Here is a 21,765-nt window from a genome sequence, read left to right as displayed (position 1 = left end):
GAAGGATGTTCAGAGTTCATCCAAAGGTTGTCACAAATCACCTTTACTGGCTGGGGTTGGTTAGGTACTGCTAGTGAGCTGGTTTAGTTGGGCCTACAGATTCCAAATGGTGTTGGGAGTGACTCAGTAACCTACAATGCAAAGGGCACTCACTCTGGGGTCACCACATCTGGTAAATACCTCATCGCATCTGAGTAATTTTTAATGAGGGCTTTAGACTCAATGCATTAAACACTTGGAAAAACACTGTTAAACCTCGGGCAGATGTTGTGTCCTTTCAGTAATTGTGTTTCATAATTTTCATCCAATCTTAAACTTTCATTTAGGTGATAAAATATGCCAGAACTCAATAATTATCATAATTTTGTGACTCGTTGTTGTAATCTGTAAATCCTTTATTTAACTAAAATATATCACAATGTCTCACAGGATTGTCTACCTATATCGCAACAAACACCTGTAGCCATTGGATGTGGGACTAAAACAGTCAATAACATACATAGTTGTGCAGGATACACATTTTTCTCCTTTGTGCATTTGTCCCCTTTAGCCATAAATCACATTTTGAATCAGCCCAAAGGACAGCATGCAAAGAAACATAGTTGCTATGCAGAGTTGGTAGGGAACTACTTGTTTTAGGCTGCGGTGTGGGCAGACCATTCCCAAGATGTCCTGTCATTACTGCTCATTCGTACATCTGCTCCTGCACTCATCAAGGAGAACATATCTCCCTCTTCACAACTTGTATATTCCTTATTGTACCCCTTGCAAACACTCCCTTCACATTGTCCCAAAAGCTGGTTGGTTGTTTTTGTTCATGCAAATATTTTGGGAAGAAGATTTAAATTTTAGAGCAGTTATTCTGGTTGAAATGTGGCTTCTATTTATACATTCAGAATCGGAATCGCAGTGAAATTAAGGGCCTCATTTACGAGGCGTGTGGCGCAGGACAGTACCACAAGCGCCCTGCTGCACACTACGCACCCCTAGGAAAGGGCGGAAATGTGCTGTATCTACAGGATACAGCACATTTCTGTCCTGCCCCACTGCACTGGTGCACAAATTGCTGCCTAGCGCCAAACCAGGCACCCTTACACCATGGTGCAAGGGGGCCTTATTGTGGGGATGATTGTTTTTGTGCAGGAAGGGACACCTTTCTGCATGTAAAAACAATCATAAGAGGTGTTTTCCTCTTTCTATATGTGCTGCAAAGAAAGAGGACAAAACGGGGAGAAAAAAATATATTTCTCCCCATTGCGTCACTCTTACACCACCCCTGAGGTTGTGTACAAATCTGACACCCTCCTAGACTTGTAAATCTGGGAATGTGTCAGATTCCTTTGGGTCCCATGGGTGTTGCGTGGGAACACCCCAAGCAACACCCATGGAACTCCCCTTTCACGCAGTGTTATGCCCGAAAGGGGTCCATGTTTACAAGGCCATGAAAAACCACTTAAGGTGGCTTTGTGTGGCCTTGTAAATATGGGATGAGAGGTTCACAAGTGTAAGCTGGTACATGCTGACAAACTAGTAAACATATGGGCATCCATGACCAATGTCCAGGAGTTTCTGCCCCGTGAAAACACACCTACTTACTCCTATCTGGGAAGGGAAGACACATTTCCATATTAATGTAAATATAAAATGACCGATTCTCTACTGAACAAAAGATTTAGCCTGTGGCAAACCAAAAAAGTTATTTTCTTTTCTATGTTTCAGTTCCTTATGTAGAATTATTTTACCAGGTGAAGTTTGTGCATGTGTAAATGTTAGGCATGTACTTCAGGAAAACTACAACGGTTGTGGTTGATCATATTGCTATTGCATCTTTTTAGGGATCCCAGAAAAACTGGACATTTGCTCCAAAGTAAGTGTAATTACTTGGCTACAAACGACCAACTTTTTGCTCCTCAGTTTCTTAACTCAGGCCTACCATTTTTGTTTCTACATTAATTCTTTTAATACAGGTTATTATGCTCAAATTGTAATCATAAGTTAGGTATGTTACTGTGTGGCTGTAATAATAACCAGCATATTAAATCAATAATGTATTCAATCTACAGTGATACATTTATAAATATTCTCCTACATTTGCAAGTATGAAGCTTGATTATTTGGTTGTACATCATCATTATTGTATTTGGTGAAAGATCAGCGCTGTCTCACGCTTACACCCCTCGATATAAACACTGCACAGTAACTAGAAAATACTTAAAACATCATTGCACAATGGACGGTAAGGGATCACAGAATTAAAATAGCTAACCAGTGGTATATCTAAACATCACTTTATGAACTCTGAAAATAGAGTGACTAATGCTTAGAGCAAAATATAAATGAAATAACTTACCTCTGAATGTTAAACACACATTGCTCTATGCACTGCTACAGTGACACAACATTTGACAGGGATAGAGTTAGCTCACATTTTTGCAGTGGGCATCCATTTGACCACAAAAAGAGTAATTTCTAGAGATATAAGTGACATATATATCTTTTTGTGAACTCTGCATGGAAGATACCCTTAACTTATTTTAAATGAATCCGTGAATCATTCCTTCTATTTCTTCCCCCACAACTCAATGGGAACACAACATTATGCCACCTCACTTCACAAAAGAGAATGGATTGTGATGAACAATCAGTAGGCTACTAAGATGTGAAGCACATATTTTATATGTAAGTGCATTAAAAACAATACAATCTATATTTATAACCATACACATTCCATTCTGCAACCTATGTTTATTCAAAGAGCAATCTATGAAATAATTTCAATGCATTACCACTCTCTGTACTCATGAATATGGTAAATTAAACCCACATTAAAATGCACCAACTTATTTTGCATTTGACATGTGGGGAACCAGAGTCTTCACTGGAACCTGATTAACGCTTCCTTAATAATTGCTGGGGCACATGCTCACCAAGGGTCCACTTGGTGGAAATAGCATGAGGGGTAATAAGGAGGTGAGGTGCCATAGGGAATAATCGTGACCAAGACCACTGCCCTGTTGGACGGGTTTTAATACTGTAGTGTATAGTACATTTGTGAGATTCAAAAAGTACTTTTTCTGAAAGGACAAACAGTTGTCTGTACATTGATGTCATGGTGTCAGTTGGTTGATTGTTGCAATCATTCTGAGCTGGTGTTTCCCAACACTACTTCCCTGGCAAACTTCTGAGTGCTTGCCCTCGCTAGCCTGAGAGTCAAATGCGGAAACGGCTGCCCCTTGGCTCTGTATACAGAGTCTTAGTAGACTAGTGCCTGTCTACCACAGTATTACAAAGTACTATTATGCTGGTTTGGGGTGGAACTGGGGAGAGGAAAGTGGGATAAAAGGAAAAGAAACTAAAACACTGGATATCTTCACTGCCGGCTCACACAGCTAGGCTCAATCTACTCTGCAGAGGAGTTCAGAAAGCAAGAATAAACTATTTTAGCATTTTAAGTATTTCATCTATCAGCTTCAGTACACTATGCCCACTATGACATGATGTATGTGTGACAATCGAAGTATTTCTGCCTCTCAATGAAGGATTGAAGCTCTAGATTTTTCTATGTTTTAAATATAAAGGCAATATCTTTAAATGTTTGTAAAGAAGTAACTGTCTTATAACACTTGTGTCTATTTCAGTACCTACTTTCATTGATTTATAAGGTAAATCATTGTTCTCAATCCTTTAGAATATAAGAAGGTAACCAGCAGTAGTATAGAGAATACTCATGAATATTGTACTTTCCTTCTTGCCAATAGGCATTCTGTTCCCAACCAGTGTCAATACTTTAATGCCATATTCCATCATTAACAATACCATTTCACTTAGAGATGCTGCTAACAAACATGTTTGGCCTTGTACTAAGTATGAAGGACAGTATCTATAATGTATGCACACATTTGCTTTGACATTTTCTATTCATACCAACCCTGGTCACTGTGCACTATTTTGGTAGGTGTTCATCGCTTTGGCATATACGATATTCATGCGATGGTCACCATCATTTAAGAAGCTTACCAAAGGCAATATAGCTCCTTCCATGTTGAGATAGATGCATTTAAAATGTGTAGGAAATTGGCATAACACAAGTTTGCATTGTAAGAATATAACATTCTTGTATTTTACTGTAAGAGTTCTGTTGCAAGCCATGGGCTCTAAAGCAAATCCTTACTGTATGTACAAGATTATGCCCATGATGAGTCCTCTGTAAAGGTGTTTTGTAATTGTGATAAGGGGAAATTGAAGTTTCCATCAGAATCAAAATTACAACTGATGCTGGAAAACTACTGCACATTTCACAAAGAAAAAAAGTGCTGGTAGGGGATATCATTTTCACAGTTATCCAACATTCCTATTCCTCAAGGCACCAATCCCTCTTATTACATCAGGGTGTACAAATGGTTGAAATAGATTACATTTAAGAAGTTTTCTGAGTAAGCAGATCTTAGCAGCTACTAAAGAATACATAAAACTTTGGGAATATAGCCTGCATTTTTCTATGAGGTCCTTGCACATGAATTAAGAAGGTTAGGGCCAGATTTACAAGGCCCACGTACCTCCTTGCCTAATTTTTTTTATGGTAATGTGGCTCACGGAGGTAATTCTCACCAGGCCATATTAAAGAAGATGCCAATGCATACATTGCGTCATTTTGGGACCCCTTGTGTCACATTATGCCTACACCAGGTATAATGTATGCAAGGTGGGCGTTCTGATGTTCGGAGCCCCGCAAAAATGGTGAAGTGAAATCTACAAGGTGTCACTGCAGCACACCACTAAAGGTGCGTCAGTGACCATTGGAGTCTTTAACCATATTTCTTCACCATCTCCTCCTGGACAAATATTAACACATTGTTGCACAAAGTCAGGCCAGCCTAATTTATATGTAACTCATCATATTTATAGATTCAGCAGCATCAATCAATCTGAAACCTACAGATAAGCATGTCTGTATGTCTTGGGTGGGACTATTCTGTAAATTACATGAAGAGCAGAAGCATTAACAATTGGTACTTAGATGAAGAAGTATTGGTGGGCTGCGTGCTAGATCCTCTAACTGTTCTAGATAAGGGCAAATATCCTTGCCAATTTTTAGCTCAGCATAGATGGCATTTGAACTAATCCTATGATTAGAAACGCTGCTAGAAAAAAAGGAATAAGATATGGGCCGATTTAAAGTGCTCTACCTGTTATGGATGTCATCTATGAAAAGGAGCAGCTTGTCACCTAGCGAAAGGTGCCTATACCAACCTGGATGGCTCATATCTCCCCTCTGTTGGGACAAAGCTCTACTTGACTTACAAGCTGAAATGACAGCCAAACAAATGTGTCAGTATTCCATTTTATTTTTTATGTATACTTGGATGTTACGATATCATTCTAATATTGTACCAAAAAATGTTAAAATGCCATTGTTAGTTTTTAGGCTGGTATATATAGCACTGCAGCTAGTCCTCTGGGTAAAGACTGGAAAATAGGGACGTGGCACTGTTCTAAATTGCATATTAGCTAATCCTATGCTTAAAATGTTGATGGAAAAACAAACATTTGAAGAGTGCAGATTTACTATGTTATTAACTAGTGGTTTAAATGCCCGCTGTGAGAAGAAACAACTCACTACCAAGATACACGGAACTGCCCACGAATGCCAAATCTGTGCGGCATTCCGTTGTGAGCCTGTTGTTTTGGCTTACATAGTTCCCCCTTATGTCTGGACACTTTCTCTGACAAGTTCTAATGAGACTGAAATACAAGTATCGGGGAGTTCCTTTTCCTTATTCCAGGTCTGTTTGGATAGTACCATACCAATCTAAACCCATAATCCTGTTCCCTGGACTGGTAAAATGCCTTTGTCATTTTTCAACCCAGCATAGATAACACCCTCGCTAATGCTGTGCTTAAAGACTTTGGTTGAAAATGGCAGAAGGCTTTGTCACTTTCCTCGCTGTGCATGGATGGCATTTAAAATAATCTCATGATTAAATATGCTGCTAAAAAAACAGACGATTTAGTTGGAAAGATTTAGCGTTGTTGTTATTGGGCATGAACTATGTGAAATAGAGGAATTCTATTGCGGTTAAAGCCATAAATATGTTTGTGTTTGTGTGCATAATAACATTTGGCAGTGTGAAAACCAATGCACACAGAGATCCGTGAAATACAGAAAATTATGAGTTCCCATTGAAATAAGGATTTCATAATTTTAATGACAGTCCCCAAACAGTTTTACCATTGTCAGAGCTACTTGGAGTATGCGGCATTGATGACCAAATTATTTGGAAACTTTGTTTAAATTACGTGGCACATGCTAATTATATCCCACTTTCTCTGGAAGTGTTATTTTCATACGTTTAAGCCCAAAACAAAAGTTTTGCCGAAATCTCCAAATTATGCAAATGATGTGCACATTATCAGGCAAGTGTGATAAATCCATAAACATGTACTAAACGCTGCAATCACTGAATCACATAACTCTATAGACTTTAACTATTGCCCCTTTTTATTTAAAATGTATTCAAGAAATGTGAACAGACTCCAGCTATTCTAATTCCAATCAGTGTCAATTGGTATCAGCTCTTTGATGAAAACAGCTTTGACAAGAAACATGTGACATAAAAACACACATTGGGTCACATGTTTAATGTGGTCCTATATTTTCATCTGGTGTACTGGTGACATTTACAAACCACTTGACATTCGGCCTTTTCATTCATGATCTCACAAGATTCCCTTGAATGCAATGCTGGGCCATATCATACAGTTATCTATTATGTATTCTCTACGCTCAAAAAACAAATGTTTAAGTATGTGCGTGTATGAGAGTGTGCTTTACACACCCGGTGAAGTAGTCATAGGTGGTTAGATATGTTGGACCCAGAAAGTGTATTGTTGGTATTTACAATAACTTTGCCCCATTTCACAAATCTGCAAGAATTGTGTTAGAGGCTTGGCCTGTAAAGTTTCGTTCACATTGGTCGAGGGCTATTTGCAGAGCACATTGCAATGCAGTATTTCACACGGGACCCATGGGAGTTATTTGCTGTATTCTACAGCAAAACCACTGAAAAGATTCAAAGACATTTTCCTTTGGAGAAAGAACTTTACAGAATATATATTACTTGGTCAGTAGTTTTTAAGTATATAAATTCCACAAAACGTGCTCCTCGATAGCCTTATTAATATTTTGAAACATTATATTTGCAAACTATTGAAGGGAAAGACAGCATGTGAATGGGGCACGGACTCTTTCTTGGGGGGTTTTGAGCAGAACATGTTGCTCTGACTTTCATTGTGTTTTGTCACCTGATACCTTTTTACACCCCCTGAAATCCTTAGACAAAGTTGTGAAAAAATGTTTTTAGACACAGGGGCAGGGTAGCCTTATAACCTAATTGAGGATTGACATAATTTAGCTTACAAATTGTGTCTTTATTTAGCGGAGGAGTTTGAAATAACTGCATAAACAATATTACATCTTGGAGGGATGACATTAAGTTCCATCTTTAAGTGGTGGTCCTTATCCTACCACTTACACAAACCTTGAAGAAACTCGGAATCAGTACCGGCGTGTACTGCATGCTCTTCTAAGAAAAAAAGAAGAAACTCTATCTACTATCTGTACTTGAAACTTTCCCAAGTCACCAACTGTGCAAGCTCATTTAAAATATGAACTATACAGCCCTTACTTGTGATTAAGATGTGAGTCGGAGGAATTGCGATGCCTTACATATGCAAAATAAATAATTCATCACAAAAGCAAGGTAATACTCCTCTTTCAGCATGCCCTTTGAAGTGTTTTTAAACAACATTTAGATTTAATATCTTCTCCTGTGGATATATTTGCTTGGTTGTGTTTGTGTGTTGTGGTCATCATTTGAAAATGCATGGTTTTTGTGGCAAGCACAGCTCAAAGTAAATTTAAAGCATGATAAAATAAAAAGCCAACACAAAGAACATAACTGTGCAATAATAGGTTATTGAACTCAGGCTAAAGTGATAATTTGTTTTTGACTTTGTTTGAATTAAATAGACTCATGGGGCCTATTTACAAAATATTTTCGAGCAATCCAAGTAGTACTCGTGTAGCATTACTTTACATACTTTTAACTGTCTATGTAAAATGGCGCCTAAAATCTGAAATGGCAATGGAATGAGAGTGCCTTGACACAAATTCAGATACAATTAGTACAAACAGAAAGCACTGTGTTTACTTTGTACTTTTACTAATAGACAGTTAGGCATTTTGGGTGAATTTGCAAACGTGTTTATATGCATGTGAAGTATCAGTCCTGTGGTACTTCATGTCTCATTAACACCATTGTGAATAGGGCTCCTAAGAGTATGCCTATATCCATGTCAGTAAACATTTTGGCCCTAATTACAACCCTGGTGGATGGTGCAAATACAGAGGTAAGACCGCAAACAGGCTGGCGGTCATTACCGCTCCATTATGACATTGGCAGTTTGGCATATGCCAAACCGCCAATGTCCCGCACCATCCGCCACTGCGGTAACGACCGCCAGGCTGGAGACAAAGGTCTCCAGCCCGGCAGCCATCACTAGTCCGCCGGTGGTATCAGGACCCCGCATACCGCTATGGATTTTGTGGGGTTTTCAACCACCACCAAATCCATGGCGGTATGTACCATCAGTGCCAGGGAATTCGTTCCCTGGCACTGATTGGGGTCTCCCCCTCTCCCCTCCCCCTCCCGTGAGTCTGCCCCTAGCATCCACGACCCCCCTACCACGCCTCAAAGGTAGTAGGACCCCCTCCCCACCCCTGCCCTGACTCCCATTGAACCCCCCAAACATACCCCCCACACCCTCCTACACTCATGCTCACACCACTCACACATATACACACGCACATACATGCACACATGCACACATACATACACGTTACATTTCCCCTACACACATCACACCTCCTGCATACATACATGCACTCACACAACCCCTATACACACTCACATGCACACCCCCATGCACGCACACACCACACAATACCCACCCACCCCATCCCCTAACGGACAATCACCTTACCTGTTCTGGTGATCCTCCGGGAGGGAACGGGATCCATGGGGGCTAATCCGCCACCAGCATCCCGTCACCAGAACACTGCCACGCCAGATACTGAGTCATATAACGGTGGGCGGTGTTCTGATGATGTGGCTGTGACGGAGGAGCAGCCTCCACTACACCGCCGACCACCAGTATGGCTGCTGGTGGCTCTCTGGCCATAAAAGGATGGAGGGTTGCCAGCCGTCATAATATGGTTGGCAGAAGACCACCAACACTGGCGGTCTTTGGCCTGGCGGAACCTCAGCGGTCTCTGGAGGAGACCGCCAAGGTTGAAATGAGGGCCTTTATGTCGTGCAAAAATAATAAATGTTTGAATTCTTGAGTGTTGTCTGTGTATTTAAGAGTACATCGAAGTAATACCTCTGTACTACTTCACCTCTCAATAACTGTTTTTGAATTGAACCTAAATGTATGCCCATGTCAATGCAAACATACGTACTTAATCATGTAAATTGTGATTTTTTTTTAGTCATTAAGCTTAGTTTTGTGTAAATGCGAGGATGTAAAGTATTACCTCTGCAATTCTACCTCATGTCATATCAATATCTTCCTGAATCAGCCCCTTAGGGTGTATGCTTATGATCCATATGAACATACATTCTATATTATGGAAAAATAATTAATTTTACAATCACTTTGTTTACTTTTCTGTATGGAGCATAGTAATGGTTAAGAAGAACCCAAGAGGTCGTCAAAATAAGTACACAACATCTAGGGCCATTTTATGGATAGAACGCATAGCCCTCGTCCACACCAACTTTAAAGGGATGCACCAGGGGCATCTTTGGCCAGTGTACCCATTTACAGTTAAAGTACTAGGACAAGGGCCGCTGGAAAATTGTGCCAAACCTGGTGGAAGCACATTTTCATCCATAGGACACTCTTTTCCCTTCAAAGGATGCCCTTGGATTGAGGGTTTGGCACTGACTGTAAGCCACCTCTTTGCAGTACACAATCAGTGCATTTCCTCATGGCCTCTTTGTATCAGAGCCCACATTTATAACATGCTCTGGGCAAACACACAAATGTTTTCCTTCTTTACTTGGAGCCACAAATGAGGGAATTCCCCCCTTTGCGACAGCTTTGGCATAGCTGCAGCTCCATCACAAAATATATTTTCAGATGGGGCTGCACAAGCATCGTATGTTTTGTAACAAACATGAGGAGAGGGCCCAAGGAGAGACCTTGCTCTTTGCAAATGGGTTAGCACCTCTTTGTAAGAGATGTTAACTTTTCAGTAGCGTACAATCGAAATTGTGGGCACAAATCATTGATACATTGCACTTCAAATCACAATTTATAAGGGCTGCCTTAATTACACCTTTTCAAATTGCAATTCATTATGGATTTCTAAACCCATTTTGAGATTTGGTAACCGTTTACATTAAAGCAAACTGGCGTTAGTAGATAATAAATAGCCACTTAGTAGTCACAACCCTTGTGATTTTGTGAATTGTAGGGCTTCTGCTCGCTAAATGGCTTAGTGCATCTCCTCCTAGATTTCTAGCTATCACCTACTATTAGACCTGAAAGCCTTAGTGTGGTCTTTCCCCCAACTTTTTGCCTACATACTCTATTTTTCTGATCTCGCTTTTGCTAGTATCGGGACTTTGTGTACTTTGCCAGTGCTAACCAGTGCTAAACTGCTAATGCTTTCTCTTCTAGCCATGGGAATATTGGCTTATCCCTAAGTGGCATATGTAATTTGCTTATAAGTCCATAATAAAGTGGTATTATATGTACCCATTGCCTGTAAATTAAATGCTACTAGTGGGTTTGCGGCACAGATTGAGCCACTCACTTAAGTAGCCCCTTAAACATGTCTCAGGCCTGCCATTGCAGAGCCAGGGTGTGCAGTTTTACACTGCCATTCTCATCTGGTAAAATAATCCTTTTGCCAGGCACAACCATTTATTTTTTAATACATATACGTCACACCTACAGTTGGCCCTGTACATCCCAGCGGAAAGGGTGCAATGTGTTTGAAAAGCAGAACATGTACTTTTAAGTTTTACATGTCCTGGTAGTGAAACAGCCTTACATTCGTTTTTCACTACAGCAAGGTCAATCTCTCCCATAGGATAACATGGAGATTACAGTACTACATTTTTAAGCGTTATTTCCAATTGTGAAGAGATAGACTTGATATGTTTGGTGTCTCTGAAATCACAATTAAAAATTCAAACTCCTGGTGAAGCCAGATATTAAATTGCAATTCTGAATATTCCACTTTTAGAAAGTTGGCATTTTCTTACTTTAGACAGTTGGAGCCTGCTGCCTGTCCCTTATCACATGTCTTGGGTGGGTGGCAGATGGGCTTTGTGTATTCCCCATAGACAGCCACACACAATGGGAGCTTAGGTGTGAGTTGATCGGCCATCCTGGCAGGATGGGAGGGATTAACTGGACCCAGCCTCACTCACACCTGAATATGCAAGAAGGACAGGGTATATGTGCACTTCAAAGACCTCTCATTGATGTCTCCCCTACCTCAAAGGCACCACTGGGTATAAGACATGGACCTCAGACGCCACACCTCCAGTACATTTCTGGACCTGTGAATACTCTGACAGGAAGAACGGCGGCTATGTTGCTGAAAAACTGTAATTTTGCTGGACTGCTGCTTTTCTGGACTCTTGCCTTGCTGTGCTGCCCTGCTGCCTGCTGTTCCCTGCCCTGGCAAGAAGGACTGTACCTGCATCACTTAAACCCAGAGTGACTCCAAGGAACAAGCTGACTGGCCTCCTGATCTGAAGTCTCAGGGACATAAAAGACTTCCAACCACCCTGCTTCTGCACCTGACCTCTGCCATCTTTGAGTCTACCCTGCCACGTGTTGCCACCCCAGACCTGGACCCATTGGAAGTGGGCCTAAGATGTTTTCACAGCAGAATGGACACATTCACTACTGACTGACACATCCCTTAGCAGAACTGATGTATCTCCTCAGATCTGCGGCACCTCCTTGAGCAGAACTGATGCATCGCCGTTTTTAAGTGGACTGGACTCATTGCAACAGGCTTGCATCAGCGCCACATCCTGCATCTTGGATTCAACAGATCCCCTTCGGAACCTCCACTGTGTGATGCTTTTCAAGCTCCTCACATCTCCTGTCATTGGCAGGCTCAAAGACAATGCTGAAACTCCACATTGTAGCTTCACCACTCAAAACTGACGTATTGTCTCAACTGTATAATGCATCCCCGACATCAGCTGTTGCATGATAAACCCCATCATCAGGATCATCAGCATTGATACAACAGGACCTTGCACCGCAGCCTTGCCTCATCTCAGACCCGACCCATCACCTCGGCTGCATGACATATCTTTGGCGGGGGTCCATGAACTGCTTTGCAACCAGTATTCAAGGTACTTTGGTTCACCAGGCCTATCAGGAGCCCTGTAGCAGGCCCAAGCTCAATTGCAATTTCTCTTGACCTTTGAGTTTGTCCCGGTTAGGCACAATGAGATATCCCTCAATAGCTTTTCCTGCTTCTTAGCAGTATTTTTACTTAAAAATTTAAAATTAAATATCTTCAGTTCTACTTATTGGATTTTTCTCATTATGATCTTGTTTTATTAAATTCAGATCTGTTGTTTAAATTGGTGAGGAATCTTCTGTGGTTTTTTTTCACTGTTTTACTGTTTAAAGTGCTGCAACAATGCCTAACACATTCCCTCTTAGGTTAAGCACGACTGCTCTGAGCCAAACAACCGGAGGGAGAGCACAGGTTAAATTGAAGTGTGTATCAGACTTACTCTGACTAGGATTGTTGTTCCTGCTTGGACAGTTCACATACCTCTCCCAACTGGAAACCTAATTCCTAACAGAAGGTAACGTACTCTGCACTGAAAACGAAACCTCCTTGATAGATATTGGATCTCTAGCTGACAAAAGTATGCACCCTGTCCAAGTAGGGATCACAATACTAGACAGGGTAAGTCAGTTACACTTCTAAATTATTCTGCAATCACCATCTGGTTGCTTGGCACAAGTAGGCAGGCTTAACAAATGAGGCAATTTGAAAATAATTTCTGCAATCCTTGATTATAGTAACACAGTGTAAGACACCACAAATAGACTCAGCACCAGAAAAATATGTAATGTTTATCTGATTAAGATAAGACCAAAATGACAAAAATCAAATCACTACATCAAGAGGTGAAGCAGAAGTTTAACAGGGCAGGTTCCGTCCTCCCTCAATGCAGAGGTAGCAGGCAGCAGGCTACCAAAGCAGAGCACAGAGCAAAGTGGCAGTCCCTCCTGTCAGTACAGCAATCAGAATGCAGCAGGCTAACACAGCAAAGTAGTGGCATAGTGGCAGTCCATCCTGGTGGCATACCTCCTCTTAGTTGCATAGTTTCCTCAGGACACCAAAGGAAACTGATCTGGTGTGGTTAGGGTCCAGTACTTATACCCAAAAAATGTTTGATAGAGGGAAAACATCAAAGGACTCCTCTGAAGTGCACTAGGGTCCCTTTCATTCTAGCCCGGTCTGCCAGGCTATCTTTTTGGGGCAATCAGTCCATTGTGCGTAAACAGGACACCACCTATTGAAGTGTAAGTATCAATAACTCCGCTCTCCTCTGCCCAGGAAGACCCATGAGTATGCAGATGAGTGCAGGTTTACATGAGTGTTCTGTGTCTGTGTCTGTCTATAGGGAATTCACAAAGTGTAGCTGTCACCCAGTCCAGCTCAGACATGTATTCAGAGACAGGCTATGGCACAGAATGGTAAAATTAAAAAAATGCCAACTTTCTAAAAGTGGCATTTTTATACTTACAATTTAAAATCTGACTTCAGCATGAGTTGTGACTGAAGATTGAGAGTCCAGAGACACCAGACTCTAAATTTCTATCTTCTTCCAATTTGGAATTACACTTAAAAGTTGTTTTAAGACAATTCCAATGTTATCATATTGGAGCGATGGCCCTTTCAGCAAAGGAAAACAAATTTTAGAGTTTTTCACTGCTTGTACATGTAAAACTAAAAAGTACATTACAACTTTTTTAACACTGCTACCTGGTCTTTGGGCTAACCGGGGCCTACCTTAGGGGTGACTTATATGTAATGTAAAGGAAGATTTGAGTCGGACAAGTATGTACATTTGCCAGGTGGAAATGGCAGTTTAAAACTGTACATACAGGCTCTGCAGTGACAGATCTCAGCCATGTTTAAAGAGTACTGCAGTGGGTGGCACAATCAGTGCTGCAGGCTCACTAGCAGCTTTTAATTTCCAGTCCCTGGGCACACCTAGTTCACTTTTCTAGGAACTTACAAGTAAATTCAATGTGCCAACTGTGGATAACCTAATGTTACTATGTTTTAGAGCACAGAGTACCTACACTGTAGCACTTGTCAGCAGTGGTAAAGTGCACAGAATCCTAAAAGCCAGCAAAAATAAGTCAGAAAAACAGGAGGTCAGAGGGCAAAAGGTTAGGGGGCCAGGTCTAACCTCCTACTTACTTTGCATATTTGTAAACACATCTACCCAATGCAAGGTCATTAGCTGAACATTCCTCACATGGAATTAAGAACAATTTCAATGTCTACAAATAGGACAATTGCTCAGAGTGGTGAGGGGAGTGTAGATTGGTCTTGAATGGGAAATGCATGTTACCAGTAGGCAAACTGTGAAATAACTAAAAGTGCTTGGCTGTTCTGCCAGTTGTTTGGCGCTTGCCATGCTTATTACATAGGTATTACATACACAAATCCAGGCGCAGTACTGGTCTACTGTGCATTTAAAAATATTTTGTACGTTTGTTTTATGACTTTTTAAAAGTATGCCTATTATGTTTCCATGTTGTGATATTGATAAGAAAACATCTAGGTTACCATCTCATATACTGAATTTCTTACTTGACCTTTTTCAAGGTTGGTGACAGCAAGCGAGATCTTTCTCCTCATCTGTAGACCCTCCCTCCCCCCTTCCCCTCCCCCCCACGATGGTATTTAAAATATGTGGTATTGAGGTCTCTTCTGCTTCACTTTGGACTGCAGGATAAACTATAAATTAAAAAAACAAATGCCCTTTTGACTTTGGTCATACATTTACATCTGTTCTAGTAAACACTTTTAGAATATGTCACAAAAAGATGTACAGTACCCTGCATTGTTCACACAGTGCAAGTTGTACAACATACGTGTTTGTCGTACACTTTCTTTGCCTTTTGTAATCACTTTTACAGGGAGTTCCTATATGACACACTGCCTTGTCTTCGGCTTACACTATTGCATTCATGCTGATGAGTTTTAAAATCTAAAGAAAAATATATTGAACATTGCAGTTTACCCACTGTCCTAATTAATTGCTTTATTACAATCTGGCACCTAGTTACAAGTTTAGGCTGGGAAGGAAAATAGGCCAGGATCCAAAATAAAAGCCCCTCCACCCACCTACAAGAGAAAACCAGATAGATATTAAAAGTGGTCCACATTTTCCCAGAAGGGCAGTTTTGGACTTGTAAGGACACACTGTATCATTAAGTTGCAATGAATGGGAGGCTTCAAGCATTTGCTTTTGCTGCAAGCTATGCTTGTGCTAATGTTAGTGAAATCAACAGTAAAATCTGGCCCACCTAGCCATAAAACAAGTCCACAAACCCCTAAAAAACTGGCTCACACACTGGTCTGTTAGATCAGGCTTTCGAGCACTGCCTGATTGAACTATAGTTCAGTCCAATACGGTCTGAATACACAGTTTATGCCATTAAGTTTTCAAGAGCATCAGTGATAAAAACAAATATTTAAGCAATAGCAAAGCAGAATTTATTTTCATAGTCACAGGGTATTATACATGAAAATTAAGCAAATTATGCTCAAGAAGGTCTCGACTTATCCTCCCTCTAAGGTGATATTATCAGACTTGATCATTATACTGTAGTAATATGACCAGTTCTGAGTGACACTTTCCAGAATTGTATGTGTGCGGTGAGCCATTGGATGGGTCATAACTGTTGAAATGAAACTCCTCAAAAACGGAAGTGATTCTTTTTTTCTTTTTGGTAACAATATATCCTTCTGGTCCTCTTCTTGGTGGCTAGATGAATGTGGCTCCCTTCCAAACCATGTTAAGGGGGAAAAGAATCTTGGTGTCATATTATATGAGAGACTCGCCTACAAAGATCATGTCAACAAAGTCATATCATCTTCCTTCTTTATATTGAGAGCTATCAGGAAAATTCTGCAGTTTGTTCCTGCGGACTTGCTTAAAGCAGAGGTCATAGCCCTTATACTATCTCAGATTGATTACTGCAATGGTCTTTATCAAAATCTTTCAAAAACCTTGTTGCATAATTTGCAGATTCTTCAAAATAGAGCAGCACTTCAGCTACTAAAGGTTCCTAGATTTAATTTGGCTTGCCAAGCTATTAGAAGGATGCACTTGCTACCAGTCAGGAAACGTATCGGCTTCAAGCCCCTTTATATTGCTTTCAAGTCCCTACATGGGATAGGAGTCCTTGAAATGGAAAAATTCAAGTGCAGGTACTCTGTGCCAGAGTACCTGTTTGTTTCTGAGAAGTGCCGGTACTCTTCAATTGAAAGTATTACGTTTTTCTTGAGATGTGCCGGTACTCTCCCTCCCAAAATAAAAAAAGTGCCGGTACTCAGTACCGGAGAGTACCGGCCCATTTAAAGCACTGGATAGGACCACGGTATTTTAGGAAAAGGTTTTGCTGGTACTCTCCTTGAAGAACGCTTCATTCAAGTAGAGCAAAAAACTTGGTTGTGCCTTTACACCGACTTTCCTCCTTGGGGGACAGATGTTCTGTGTGGTGCACAGCTCGGAGGTGGAATATTCTTCCTTGGAAATTAAACCCGCTATTGCCTGACTGTCCTTTCAAAACCTTTTAAAAATCTGGCTTTATGGCCAGTAGGTTTATGTTTGCCTCGACATCTGGATTGTCTTTAGCTGCACTGGTCTCTATTCACTTAGGGCCATATGTACGAAAGCTTTTTCCCATAGACACAGAATGGGTAAAGTCCTTTCGTACATCTGGCCCTTAGTGCCTAGACACACCTGAGGAATTGTTTGCACTTTATAAATCTCATTTCGAATCAAATAAAAGTCTGTATTTACTACTGCATAAGATCCAAACAACTGGGCTGGAGTAACATTTTTGCTACGGCAGCATAATCTCACTTAATAGCGATAGTTCAAAATTCCTGAAATTGCCCTCTTATCTCACCTAACGTAAACACCAGCGTTTACTGTTAAAGTAAGTGGATAAAAACAACCCAAATGACCGAAATCTGAGTGCATTCTGTTTGCAGCAGTTGTGTATAATATATGCTATTGTTTTACTATGAAATGTGTCCTTATTTTCAAAGTGTATCTAAGATCACATTCCATGCTAAAAGATAGCTTCAAATGACAGTTGCATTTTGCATAATTATGAATACTTTCATTCAATTTTCCCAAAATTACATTTAATTACACAGCAGCAAATGTCATGCATTTTGCACACCCTTACTACTTGTGTTATTAGGCCACATTATTTTCACTGGTAGGGCATAAAGTGTAACACTTTGGTACATGTCAGATAAGTTATTATTGTGGCATTAACTCCACCACTTGTTGGGAGCTAGAAGTATGTGTTTTGATTGTGCAGACGTTGTGCTTGTGTGGTTCCAGAAAGAAAGTGCTTGCCATCTACACAGCTGTGATCATTTTTTTTTTATTTAACAAGGTGATTGAGCTTGAACTTTCAGAGGCACACACCTGACACTGTGACACTATTAAAGGGTATTAGATAACTAAATGATTGATGGTGTGTTTGCTCTGGCAGCCCACAGATAGAGTGGGCAGTCATTAACATACATGGATATTTAGGTCTGGCTTGACAGTGCAACCGTCACCTAACCTTTTAACCAAACACATACTATCCTACAGTTCTTTGCTTCTACACAAATACATATCCATTCCTATGTCATATATTTGAAATGCTTCACATTACCATACAATATTCCTTTAAGGTCAGAACTACTGGCATTGCCAAAGCCTGTTGTGTGTCATTGTCATAATAGATTTACGCGAATAATTCCAAAAAGCGTGGCTCTTTAGGTTCTATTAATTTTGTATTTGTATTTAAGGTATGCCTTGACTGTAAGACGTATTGCTACTCTTTAATGTTCTTTAGGTTGGATTCTCTTTTTTGAGTAATGAGCCTATTTATATACTGCCAATAGCAACATAACATTAGGTTTTCATATTTTTTTCAGTATTTGATGATTAATAGTGCTTTAAATGGGCCGGTGCTGTCGGGTACTGAGTACCAGCACTTTTTCATTTTGAGAGGGAGAGTACCTGCACTTCTCAAGATAAACGTAATACTTTTAATTGGAGATTACCGACACTTCTCAGAAACAAGCAGGTACTCTGATACAGAGTGCCGGAACTTCTATTCTTTCTATTTCAAGCACTGACGATTATTGATTACCACACGGCGTGAAATCCAAAATGTCATTTTTGAGTTTTGTTGAAACTTGAAAGGGGCCAAGCAGTGCAGACGAAAGTTCCCCTTATTTAGCACTGCTTTACTAATAAAACCAACATCGAATTTTAGAATATTCTTGTTTTAACGACTGATGTTGGCCAGGGTTTTTTGGGGTAGTGTGGCATTATTTACCGTATGCCACTTTAAGGGATCTCTCTGCCCCCGCTTAATCCGAGCAGTCTAGCTAGAGCACTCAAGGAAATTCCCATGACATCATTTTAAGTTTGTCATAAAAAATGTATAGGCTATTGGTGAACATCCCGATTTCTCCACAATAAAATGGTGTCTTGGATTTAATATAGTCAGCAGATGACATTATGATCTCTATTCCGTATTTGAGGCTTTTTGGCATATCCACGAATGTGCACAGCTGCATGGTGGCTCTTTCCAAATGCAGTTCAAAAAAGCATTTTCTCATAGCTTCTAGCTTGTTGCTGCTAAATATATTTATCAAGGGTTGTTCTCGTGCTGCTCGGTAGTAAACACTATTCTGTCACTGCGCACAGACAATTCTTTGTTAACAAGCAGCGCTTCGCTCTCCCCAGCAGCAGCGGTGATGTCTCTGTTGGTACAGCTGAGTGACTGCGCCACAGTATGTCATTCTCCACGTTCCCTTGGAGGAAATAGCGAGATCGCAGAACGAAGTCGCAGGGTAAAGTGTGAGCCGGTGTCTACTTCAGTGTGTCACAGCTACCCCGTTGGGGGCCACGCTATCTCTAAAGATGACATCTTTTATCTGGCTATGCAGTAGGTGCATTCTAATCTGCATGCGATTACCATAATGAAGCGATACTTTAAAAAGGCACAACTGTATTATAAACAGGCTTCTATTCGTAGACATTGTTTTTGGAGTCTGTCAGTGCTTTTTATTGATGTCCCTCTGCATCTCATATGAAATATTATCTTATTTAAATATTAGAATAAATGTCACACTCCTAGTGTTTCAGTTTTACAGCAGATTTAGAAAGGCAACGCTTATTTTCATTAAACTTTCTCTAGATTATCACTGACAGCTGGATGCACGTGCAGATGAGAGTGCAAATTTAAAATCTATATGTCACGTGACTCTCAAGCTAATTTGAGAGTGGTTTCCTTGTGTAAGAGATACATATAGATCAAGAATAGACCATGCATGCGCTAAATACACAGTAATACGATTATAAATGATTGGATTTGACGTTGATTCATCTGCCAAAAAATCAAATAAGTGTTTTTGGTAGGACCACAATGTACAATAATATGTGTATTTATACAGAGGTAAAAGTGTGGCTTGGAAGCAGATATGGCCAAAAAAAGGTATTAATTCAGCGACTTCCAATGCATGTGTATAAATCACAGAGCTGATAACCTGATTGAAGCTCTTAGTGTCAGAAGTTCGGTGTGAAGCGCTGCATGAAACAAGTTATTTCTTCATTAGTATTATTATTATTATCACTTGCAGTACAGTCTAATGAAAACAACATAGGTTCGTGTGCTCCCTGCAGAGAATCTCCTTTCATGTCCACGTTTCACTTACTTTCTCTGAGGGTCATTCGTGGCCACCGGCAAGCGCCCGAAAACCATTACTGAAGCAAAACAACAATCACGGCCACGCAATTTACACCTATAATCTAGAAAGGGAATTTCTTTCAATAAAGAGTCGGACTTACCCAGCATAGTAAGTGCACTTTTAAACTGTCAACCTCCTTTATTTCTGCAGATGGGGTGCGTATCCAGCTCTCCCCGCATGTAAATTGGAGAGTACAGACATTAATAGCAACAGTTTCTGACGAGAGGCTCGCGAGACTTGGCAGCAGCAACATGATCTGGATGCGGACATCCTTAGTATCTGACATCTGTTCGAAGGGTAGTGCTTTTACGAAGGAGCTGCCCGCGAGTTACGGGTTTCAGAAGTGCCATGCTTCGTGACATTTCTGTCTTGTAAACAAATTGCAGCATGTTTAGCGATTTTAAACTGGGCACAGTCACTTGTTAGCGGCGACACTGTAACCTAATGAACGTGTACTCATATTAATACCTGTATTTTTGCCTCGTAAGGCACTATGACGGACACATCGGTCGAAGTTTGCGCAGACACACTGACACGCGCAGTTTTCTTATCAATAGAACTATATACTTTAAATATGACCAATAAACAACCCTTTTCAAATTCAGAAAGTGACTCCTATTAGAAAGTATGCAATTAATAGTGTCAGTCAGAACTGTTGATCTTACTAGGGGACTGTGTGGATAGAATCTCTGTTTCTTGCTTTCCGGTCTAAGCAGGGTTGACTCCAATGTGACGCAGGTGTGTAAATTAGGCCCCTGCAGTCCCTGAGGAGCTTGGAAGGGAGGTGGGTGGGGCGTTGGGGGGGGGGGGAGTCGTCTTCAGGGAGCCCACATTCGGCCCCAAAGTTAAATAATATCTGTGAAATATGGGAAACTCGGGGCCCCTACTTCATATCGTGCAAGGAGGGTGTCCAATAAGTTTGTGTTACTCCTCACTGATTGGACTCAGCACATAGCTTTTCTTTTCCGAAGAAAAAACCCAATGTGCAAATCCTAGCCATATACTGTGCCATGGGCCATATATACAAAAATCAGAAAAGCTTGTTTGAGTTTTTATTATTCAAAGCACACATAGGGACATATTTACAATAAAGTGGCGCAGCGTAAAAATTGGCAGCACCATGCTGCGTCAATTTAGAAATGCAAAATGCAACACACATAGAAAGAGCAAAAACAATGAGAAATTAAAGCATTTCTCGTTTGTTGCGCCATGCTAACGCCACCTACGGCGTGGCATTCGTTTTTGTGCTGCTTCAGATTTACAAAATCTCGTAAATCTGGGGCAGTGTCAAAATGCAATGGGTGTTGCTATGGAACGCCCACAGCAACACCCATTGCACACCCTTTTAACGCAAAGTACTGAACGTGAAGGGGATTTATTTACAAGGTGGTGTTAAGCCACAAAAAGTGGCTTAATACTGCCTTGTAAATACAGCGCAGTGCACAGAGAAAAAGTGACACTCTGGTGGCATTAGGGGCTTGTAAATATGCTCCATAGGCCTTGAGAATGTAAAGTTGTGGGCAGTGGCGTAACAAAGGCCCCACCAGCCTCCTTGGTGCATGGGTGGCAGGCCCCTGACTGGGTCCAGGGGGAGGGGGCCCCCTCAAGGTACTTTGCATGGCCTCCCCCTCAAG

At 40.8% G+C, this 21,765-nt stretch overlaps 1 protein-coding gene across 1 annotated transcript in view; it reads right to left on the bottom strand.

Annotated features, from left to right (window-relative positions):
• The window catches only part of BCHE (butyrylcholinesterase), a 340,160-nt gene extending 319,748 nt beyond the window's left edge, over nt 1-20,412 (bottom strand). Inside the window, exon 1 of the mRNA XM_069213225.1 lies at nt 20,232-20,412. Within this exon, the coding sequence (XP_069069326.1) occupies nt 20,232-20,238 (7 nt within the window). The 5' untranslated portion in view covers nt 20,239-20,412. The remainder of the gene's footprint in view (nt 1-20,231) is intronic.
• Nucleotides 20,413-21,765: the final 1,353 nt, after the last annotated feature.

Source organism: Pleurodeles waltl, chromosome 11 (assembly GCF_031143425.1).
Source record: "Pleurodeles waltl isolate 20211129_DDA chromosome 11, aPleWal1.hap1.20221129, whole genome shotgun sequence".
Classification (NCBI taxonomy): domain Eukaryota; kingdom Metazoa; phylum Chordata; class Amphibia; order Caudata; family Salamandridae; genus Pleurodeles; species Pleurodeles waltl.
Note: the sequence above shows the minus strand (reverse complement) of the source record. Positions and strands in the feature narration are given on the sequence as shown.